This window comes from Echinops telfairi, unplaced genomic scaffold (genome assembly GCF_000313985.2).
Source record: "Echinops telfairi isolate 266 unplaced genomic scaffold, ASM31398v2 ScPeMD7_7418;HRSCAF=8456, whole genome shotgun sequence".
NCBI classification, from domain to species: Eukaryota; Metazoa; Chordata; class Mammalia; order Afrosoricida; family Tenrecidae; genus Echinops; species Echinops telfairi.
This window is the reverse complement of record NW_022111318.1, coordinates 1,064,858-1,074,507: the sequence shown is the minus strand read 5'-3', so window position 1 is coordinate 1,074,507 and position 9,650 is coordinate 1,064,858. Positions and strand designations below refer to the sequence as shown.

The window sequence follows — 9,650 nt, the reverse complement described above, 5'->3', positions numbered from 1 at the left end:
AAAAAAAAGATCTAGAATGTTATAAGAGCTAGAAGAGCCCCCAATAAAATGATTAAGAAAATAAAAATAAAATGTGTTCAGAACTAATAGAGGAATTGAGCCAGGTTGCAAGACCCAAGGTCACCACACAAAAATCCGTTGGGTTTCTATACGTTGACAATTAGAAATCTGAAAAGGTGAAAGCAGCTCCATTTGCAGCCGTTTTGAAGAGACTGTAAAATAGGAGTAAGGCTGTGAAAGACTTATACAATGAAAATTATAAAGTTCGGTCGACAGTACTCATAGACTGGAAGACTTCAGTTAAGATGTCAGTACTATCAGAAGTGACCTACACATACAACACAGTCCTGATCAATATTCCATTAGCACTCTTTACAGAAATGGGAAAAAACCTAATCCTTAATTTTTTCAGCAGTTTTATTTGCAAGTAGTTTACATATCATATATTTCAATAGTTCAGTCATTCAATCATATCACATAGAATTGTACACTCACCCCCCACATCAATTTTAGAACATTCCCCCTGTTTTATGTGGAAAGACAATAGACCCATTATTGTCAAAGCAATTTTAAAGAAGAACAAAGTAGGAGGCCTGATACCTTCTGACTTCAAAATACACTACGCAGTTAACGAAATCAAAATACCCTGGTACTGGTTTAATGATAAGCACAGTAACCAATAGACTAGCATAGAAAGCCCGGAAGTAAATACATCTATGGCAAGGGAGCAAAATCCATTCAATAAGAAAGGAACTGTCTGTTCACCAAATGGGTCTGGTAAAACGGAATTTCCACTCATAAATATGAAGCAAGGTCCATACCTCATAAATAAAACAATTAGAAATGAATCAAGGATCTAAACGTTGTCTCTAAAATCATAGAATTCTTAGAAGAAAATCTAGGGGCAAAGCTTTGAAATGAGAGGGAGAATCACCATATAACCCCGCCACTCCATTCCCTGGATTAGGGATCTAATAGAAGTGACACGAACAGACATATGCACCCCTATATACATTGCAGCACCCTTCACAATGTCAAAAAGATGGAATCAACCTACATGTCTATCACTGGATGAGCAAAATGTGGTACATACATACAATAGAATACTAACTTAGCAATAAAGAAAAAACAAGTCCCTAAAACATCTTACAATGTGGATGAATCTAGGGGATATTATGTTAAGCAAATAAGAAAAGGAAAACTATTGTATTTATAAAAGGAAATAATTAGGTAAGTGTACAGAAACTAATGTTGTTAGTGGTTACCTTTGGTCTGGGGTGGGAAAGAGAGAGAAGTACTTGCTAGGTAGTAGTCACTTTTTGTTTATAGTGCTAGGAAAGATGGCACCAAATGGAGGTGAAGTTGGCACAGCATCACTGATGTAATTGATATCAATAAACTGTGCAAAGGAAAAAAGGAGGCTTAACCACATACTAGGTTATTTATATATAGATTGCAACAATAACAAGAACTCCAAAGGGAAGGGTACTACACATGCTAATACTAATTAGACATAACCAGCCATCTCATGGGATTAGTTCTCTTGGTTGGATGGCTCAGGGTCATGGTATCATAGGACAGTCCAGTCAGTTGTCATAATACAGTTCTCAAAGTTTATATAATTTTATCTCCAAGTATGGTGCGTCTAATGTCTGAAAAACTTACAATTGACTATCTAAGATACTTCTATTGATCTCTATTTGTCTGGAACACAAGAACAAGAGGCAAACCCAAGAATCAGAGAAGGAACCTCCCCCTTGAGACTAGAACTATGTGGTGTCAGGCTACTACGACTGAAGGTTCTGATCAGTGACACCATGGATAGATCCTGATAAAAATGGGCAGAAATGGGAATTAGAACTTCAAAATTTTAAGGAATCCGGGCTCCCTGGACTTCCGGAGCTGGAGGCATCTTCAAGACCATGGTCCTGAGTTATTCTCCAAACCTTGAGACTATCCCCTCAAGGCAACTTTAAGTGACACTTTAGCTCAAAATGTAAAGGTTGTCACCCTGGACTATTTCTTTTCAAGAATTATAGTAGACCAACTAGTCAAAAGCGATTTTAAAATAGAGATGGGAAAGTTAGGAGACAGAGAGCTGAATTTAATGAGAGTGAAACAACTAGAGCAGAAATCATGAGAATGCTGATGCAATGTGAAGAATATAGCCAATGTAACTGATCGTTATAGTTTGAAACTCGGGAATGGGACTGGGTCTTGCTATGCATGTTTTCATCAAAAGTAAAAATATATTAATTAAAAAACCCCAACATTAGCCAAGTAAAATAACACCTATAATTTCATCATCCTAACACAGTGTCAGTTGTAATTTTATCTATTTCTGGGTTTGTTCATTTATATGCATATTTTACATAATTATAATATGAATACACATACTATTTTAATGGGTATATTAGATATATGTTATAGCTCAAAAAAGTTGAATAAAAATTTAAAATTCCTTGTATACATAAGTATCCCTGTTGTTGCTGTCAAGTAAGCATTGAGCTGCTAAGCACGAGGTTGTTGGTTCAAACGTGGGCTCTCCTGCTGCCATTAGAATCTATAGCCCTGGAAGCCCTATATTGGGTCATAATAAGTAGGGAAGGTGCCCTGGTGGTGTAGTTGTTACTCGTTCAGCTGTGACTCAGAAGATCAGCACTTTGAAACCCCCAGCCACTCCGAGGGAGAGAGACGGGGCTTTATACTCCTGTCCCTATAAAGTCGCTATGACATGGCAGTGCGTTGAATAGGAATCAACTCAGTGACAGTGGGCAGTGGATTTGGATACATATTATTTTATTCCACTTTATTTTGTTTAATAATAAATATTTTCCAGTGCTGCGGAATGCTTTTGCTTAATGATGCATGCTTTATCAAATGTGTGTACCATAATTAGTTTAATCCCCTGTTCTTAGAAATGTGGGCTATTTTGAATATTCAGCTTGGTGAGTAATGTTAGAGTAAGCATCTTTGAAGGTTCGGGTGCTTCTGTGAAATGATTTTGTTGGTTAATTTCTAGCTGTGAAATTAAGGAGTCAACATTTATAATCCTTGCTAAATATGAAGGTGCTATCTTTATTATAGCTTTTCTAGGACCAGGAAAAGAAAGTATTTTTATTTTTAAAAAATAGAATAAAATCAGGATTTGGAGTGACTTGTTTTTCTAGTATAAGATGGTAATTTTGTCTTCAATCACTACCTTACAAAGAGGAAAAAATCTTAATTTGTATTTGCCTTTAAGTTAGCAAAGGTGTTTGAGACTCTTGGTAAACATCTATCTAAAGAAAGAAAAGGAGTCTTGTAGTATCTAGTAAGGTCTCTAATAAGATGCTTTGGGTTAAGTTTTGGGCTGCTAACCACAAGGTTGGTGGTTCACACCTACTGTCTGCTCCACAGTGGAAAGATGAGACTGTCTGAGCCCCTCTGGAGCAACTCTGCCTTCCTTAGTTGCTTTGATGGCAGTGGTTAAGGTCTTCCTTTACTTTGATCTCCCTAGTGGGAGCCCCTAGTATATATGTGCATAATTACTAGTTATCCCTTTCTCGTTCTGTGGGTTTTCAGAACTAACTATTGAGGTTTGTTGCAGTGAGGTTTGTGGCACAGCGTTTGTTTGGGCTTAGCGATATTTTGAGTCGAGGCAACCACCGAACAATGTTACTTCGTGATTTCTAAAATTTTACGTCAATCTTTTTATTCTTTTACTAAACGTAAACCTCTCTGTTGCCGTTTCTATATTAGATGAGCTGTGTGGGTTGATAGCCATCGCTGATACAGTAAAGCCTGAAGCAGAATTGGCTGTCCATATTCTGAAATCTATGGGCTTAGAAGTGGTTCTGATGACTGGAGACAACAGTAAAACAGCTAGATCTATTGCTTCTCAGGTAACTGGCGTTACTTACTTTTTTGGGGGGGGATGCATAAACTAACTTCTAATTCTGATATCCATTTCCTTTTTTTCCTTCAGACTTTAAAGGAGTTCAATATTATCTGTTATTTTCATTATTATTGAGTAGCCCTAGCTGGTTTCTCGAAAGAAAAAAATGATATGTCATGATGGAAAGTCTTTCAACTTTGTGCATTACTATTATATGTGAAAACTTTGTGCTGAGTGACACTGTATATCAGTTTTTATTGATGTTTCCTTTAAGGTGTTGCTCATACTGGAATCCATGCCAGCCTAAACCAGGCTTTCATGATCTCATGCCTAAAACATTATAATAGCGTCATGCACCCTGAACAGCACTGCTAGAACAATTTTTCTAATGCATCATTTTGACATATTGTTTTTCTGCTACTGAATTTCAAATATTCCTGATCTCCACAACTTTTCTTAATTTTTTCCATTTTGCACTGTCTTCTCTCTCAAACAATACCAGCCATATGTGAATACATTCTTGTATGTAACAACATAGGTGAATATAAAGTAAGATGTTTGTCATCTGTTTCCCAATACTCTCTGTCCAGTCTTCTTCCTCCAGAATTTTTCATATGTTTATATACAAATGCATAGTTTTAGTATGTTCAACATCACGTGGATCATTTTTGTACAGATTGTTCGGAACATTGCTTTTTAAAAAATGTATCAGTATGCCTCAGCACTTTTTTCCACACCTGAACATATAAAATTACTTTATTCTTTTTACATTTATGCATAGAATTTCATGGTAGGGAAATATTAAATTTGTTTAATGATCCCCCTAACGATGAGCATGTAGATGGTTTTCCAAATTTTGTTGCTGGAAACTGCAATAATGAACATCCTCAGGCATACATCTTTCTGTTCATGTGTATGTCCAGTTTGTAGCTAGAAGAATTATTGGGCCAAAGGATCCGCATATTGGATAGATGCTGCCAAACCTTACAAATACAAGGTACCAGTTTTCACACTCACCAGTAGTGTGTAAGAGAGCTCATTTCTCTACATTTTTAAGAACACTGAACATTTTATCCGTTTTATAAAATTTGCATATCTCATGGATGAAAATGAGGGTTCATTATTGCTAAGTGTGTTTCAGATACTCAGTAATATACTTGAAATTAACTGTCATTTTCCCACATGTAGGTTGGCATCACGAAGGTATTTGCTGAAGTTCTACCTTCCCACAAGGTTGCTAAGGTGAAGCAACTTCAAGAGGAGGGGAAACGGGTAGCAATGGTAGGAGATGGAATAAATGACTCCCCAGCTTTGGCAATGGCTAATGTTGGAATTGCCATTGGCACAGGCACAGATGTAGCCATTGAAGCAGCTGATGTGGTTTTGATAAGGGTGAGTTCTATGGCCTATCATTTGGGAAATTATTTAGATTAGTCACAGTTCTTCAGAGAAACAGAATCAGTAGGCTAGACAAACACACACACACACACACGCATTGGTCTAAGAAGGTGGCTCATGTGATTGTGGAAGTGCACAAGTGCAAAGTCTGTAGGTTAGGAGACAACTTTAGAAATCTTGAATCTGAAATCCATAGGCCAGGCGATAGAGCAGAAATTAGGCAAAATATCTAGGTTACAGACTTGAGGCAGAATTCCTTTTTCTCTGGAAGCCTAGGTTTTCCCTTAAGGCTTTCAACTGGCTGAATGAGGCCTGCCCATATAATCAGGAGTAATCTCCTTTACTTAGAGTTAACTGATTATAAATGCTAATTAAATCAGCAAATCACTTTCACAGCAGCATCTAGAATACTGTTTGACCAAACAACTAGACACCATAGCGCCATAGCCTCGCCAAGTTGACATGTGACCATCACAGTCAACAGTTACAGCCACATGCTCAGCTGCAAACATGAGGGCTGTTCGTGAATATTTCATTCCTTATTTTGTTATGAATATGTGTGTAGCAAATATTTTTGTTTTCTCTCATATTCCCTTAATTATCATATAAGACGAATTAACTTTTCATGGTAGTATTTAAGTTACAGGATCTTAAAGACAAAAGTGATGATCACCTCTCTAGGCAAGAGTTATTGAATTTTGGGCTGTACACAGGATGTTTGTGCCTATCATAAGTATTCTAGTACAGTCAACAATTAGCAGTCCTCCTGTTTGCAGCTGAGCATGTGGCTGTAACTTGTAGTTAGGGGTGACCTTCAAAAATCCCCAGAAAAATGGAGTTTAAAGATAATGAAATTTCCCCCCACATTCTTCAAATCCCCTTCCTATAACTACCTTTTTATATTATCCAGTTCATATTACCTTTGGTATTGCCTCTAGAGCCTTCAAAAGTGAATGCTTGGGTCATACCACCAGGCAAAGAACCACACCCATCTGAGGTGCTTACTGAGGCTAAATAGTCTAAGCATTAGTAATCCTGCATGAATAGAGTTGTGGTTCTCCTTTGACTTTAATCCGAGGGCATGGTAGTAATAAAAGATACTCTTCTATTATCGCCACTTAGTGTTGTAACTGAGTCTTCAAAAGTCCATTCTCCTGTTCTATGGAGCTAATTGCTTCAGACTGATGAAAACATGCTAAGACTCGTAGTTCCATTAGCATGATCCCATCGCCACAGTTCAGTTGCTAGAAGGGAGTTCCTTTATGAGAGGCAATGCTGTGTAGAATACCATCATGGTGGGTAAAGCATTCTGTAAGTTCATGGGGCTCTGTTGGTGTAGTGAAGTATGCATCGGGCTGCTAACCACAAGGTCAGTAGTTTGAACTCACCAGCCTATCTTCAGCAAAAAGAGGAGACTCTCTGCTCCCATAAAGATGTATAGCCTCTGAAATCCACAGGGACAGCTCTGCCCTGTCCTGTAGAGCCTCTGTGAGTTAGAATGGACTCGAGGGCAGTTAGTTTCTATACAAAATCCATGGATGGTAGTTTGAGAAGTATTGGATGCAAATCCTTATCTAGAGTCAAAGTGTATATACCAATAAGAATAAAATGTCCTTTCTGTGATAGAAGTGGTCCGATATAATGCTGGCTGGTCACTCTAGATAATGGTGCCATTTAGAGGACTCAGTGTTGTTCTCTGCTGCTGGCAGATTGGGCCCAGAGCAGTGCCTGTAGCTAGGATGGCTTTGGTGAGTGGAAATCCATGTTGCTAAGCCCATGCATAACTTCCCTTCCTGCACTGTGAACATATCTTCAATTTTTTAACCCACTCAGAGATGTCTGTTCGCGTGCCTCTTACTCAGACCTCCTTGCCCCCACTTTTCCAATCATGTACTTCCAAACTCCTTGACCATCCAGCCAGTCCAATGATGGCAGCATGTAAATCAGTTTATGACACACTTCTGGCCATTTCTCACAAGCAAAATGAACAATCAGGTGTATTAAAATTTCTGCTCACTGAAAGGATTTCCCTTCACTACTATCCTTCTGAGTTGTCCCAGAAGGGCTGTAATAATAGAGCTTCCTATTTTTGGGGGTGTTTAATATATAATTTTATTTATGGTTATAGAAATAAATGTTAAAATGAGTAACAAAACTTCCCCATTCACATCCAACAATTTAATAGATAACAGTTCAAATAAATGGGAAGGGGAGGAGGGTTAAAACATGAAGGCTGATATAATCTAAAATCACATTCAGATCTCAAGCTTTTATTTTATTTTATTTTTTAAATCATTTTATTGAGGGCTCATACAACACTTACAACTCTTATCACAATCCATCCATCCATCCATTGTGTCAAGCACATTTGTACATTTGTTGCCATCATCATTCTCAAAACATTTGCTTTCTACTTGAGCCCTTGGTATCAGCTCCTCATTTTTTCCCTTCCCTCCCCAGCCTCCTCCCTTATAAGCCCTTAATAATTTATAAATTATTATTATTTTGTCATGTCTTACACTGTCTGACGTCTCCCTTCACCCGCTTTTCTGTTATCTGTCCCCCAGAGAAGGGGTTATATGTAGATCCTTGTGATAGGTTCCCCCTTTCAACCCCACCTTTGCTCCACCCTTCCAGTATCGCCACTCTCACCACCACTTTCACCACTGGTCCTAAGGAATTCATCTGTCATGGATTCCCTGTGTTTCCAGTTCCTATCTGTACCAGTGTACATCCTCTGGTGTAGCCGGATTTGTAAGGCAGAATTGGGATCATGATAAGTGGGGGGCAGGAAGCATTTAAGAACTAGAAGAAAGTTGTACGTTTCATCATTGCTGCACTGCACCCTGACTGGCTTGTCTCCTCCCCATGACCCTTCTGTAAGGGGAGTCCAGTTGCCCACAGATGGGCTTTGGATCCCCAATCTGTACTCCAGTCATTCACAATGATATGATTTTTTGTTCCTTGATGCCTGATACCTTATCCCTTCGACACCTCTTGGTCACACAGGCTGGTGTGCTTCTTCCATGTGGGCTTGGCTGCTTCTGAGCTAGATGGCCGCTTGTTTACCTTCAAGCCTTTAAGACCCCAGATGCTGTATCTTTTAATAGCTGGACACCATCAGCTTTCTTCACTACATTTGCTTATGCACCCATTCGTCTTTAGCGATAGAGTCGGGAAGGTGAGCATCATGGAATGCCAGTTTAATAGAGCAAAGTGTACTTGCATTGAGCGAGTACTTGAGTGGAGGCCTAATGCCCAAATGAAGGCTGTGCATGATAGTGGGACAAGAGGAAAGGAAAAGGAAATAGAGGAAAGAACTAGGAGGTAAAGTGCATTTGTGGAGGTCTAGATGCAGGTATGTATATATGTAAATATACTTGTTTATGATGATGGGGAAATAGATCTATGTGCATATATTTATAGGTTTAGTATTAAGGTTACAGACAGATCTCAAGCTTTTAAATCAAAGTATTGCTCTTCATTTAAAAAAAAAAACTATATCCCATTGGCAATGAAAGCTGGCCAGCCCCTGCTTCAGTGGTCTCGGCTATTCTGTACCCTGGCTTCTCAGGGACATGTTGGGGCCCATATCCCCACCCCTAGGACACGCTGCTTTGGAGGGCCTGACTGTGAGACAGAGGGAGAGACACTGGGCAGAAACAGTCAACAAGACATCCACTCCCACACATACCCCTCAGATGCCCTGATCTTACACAGCCCTCACTGCACCCCACTTGTACACATGCAGTCCTCATGGCACCCCAAGTTTACACACAGCCCTAACGGTACCCTGATTTTATAGAATGGTAATTTGTATCCGAAGGAGTTCTGGCTGTGGGTTCCCTTCCTTCAGGTGGGTGGGCAGGGGGGTGCTGCACTGCAGGGTCCCCCCTTCTCTTGAAGCAGAGACTGAGCCCCATAAATGAAGGTGTAGGAGGTGTTCCAAAGGAGCCAAAGCTACGAGATCTGATTTTCCCAAATTTCGCAAGAAGAGAACCATCAGGAGGGCTAGCCCACAGATGAAGGGGCTGTAGGCAGAGGTGTGAGGCCCATTCAGGCAGCTGAACACCCCGGGGAGCTGGGACTTCACTCCAAGCTGGTGAAGAGCTGAGGAGGGTTCACCAAGGCCAGCCAGGCACAAGGCAGGCAGCCCGAGGACCCCATTCACCTAGGGCCAGTTTGGGCAATCATCCCCAAATGAAAAATTCCAGACTCAGAGCAGTGGCCAGGGCTCCCCCTGGGGCTCTGGACATAACTTCAGGTTGGAGGGAGGCAGTTGGATGAAAGCAACAGGACAAACCTCCCCCCTCAACCCTCAGGGGAGGAGAGCTGGCGAGAGAGATCTGGGGTGGGCCACCTGACATGTAGACAC

The 9,650-nt window shown here is 40.0% G+C and overlaps 1 protein-coding gene across 1 annotated transcript in view; it reads left to right on the top strand.

The window, feature by feature from the left end:
• Positions 1–9,650, top strand: part of ATP7A (ATPase copper transporting alpha) — a 148,849-nt gene that overhangs the window by 117,081 nt on the left and 22,118 nt on the right. Inside the window, exons 19-20 of the mRNA XM_030887582.2 lie at positions 3,742–3,884; positions 5,066–5,269. Coding sequence (XP_030743442.2) covers positions 3,742–3,884; positions 5,066–5,269 — 347 coding nt within the window. The remainder of the gene's footprint in view (positions 1–3,741; positions 3,885–5,065; positions 5,270–9,650) is intronic.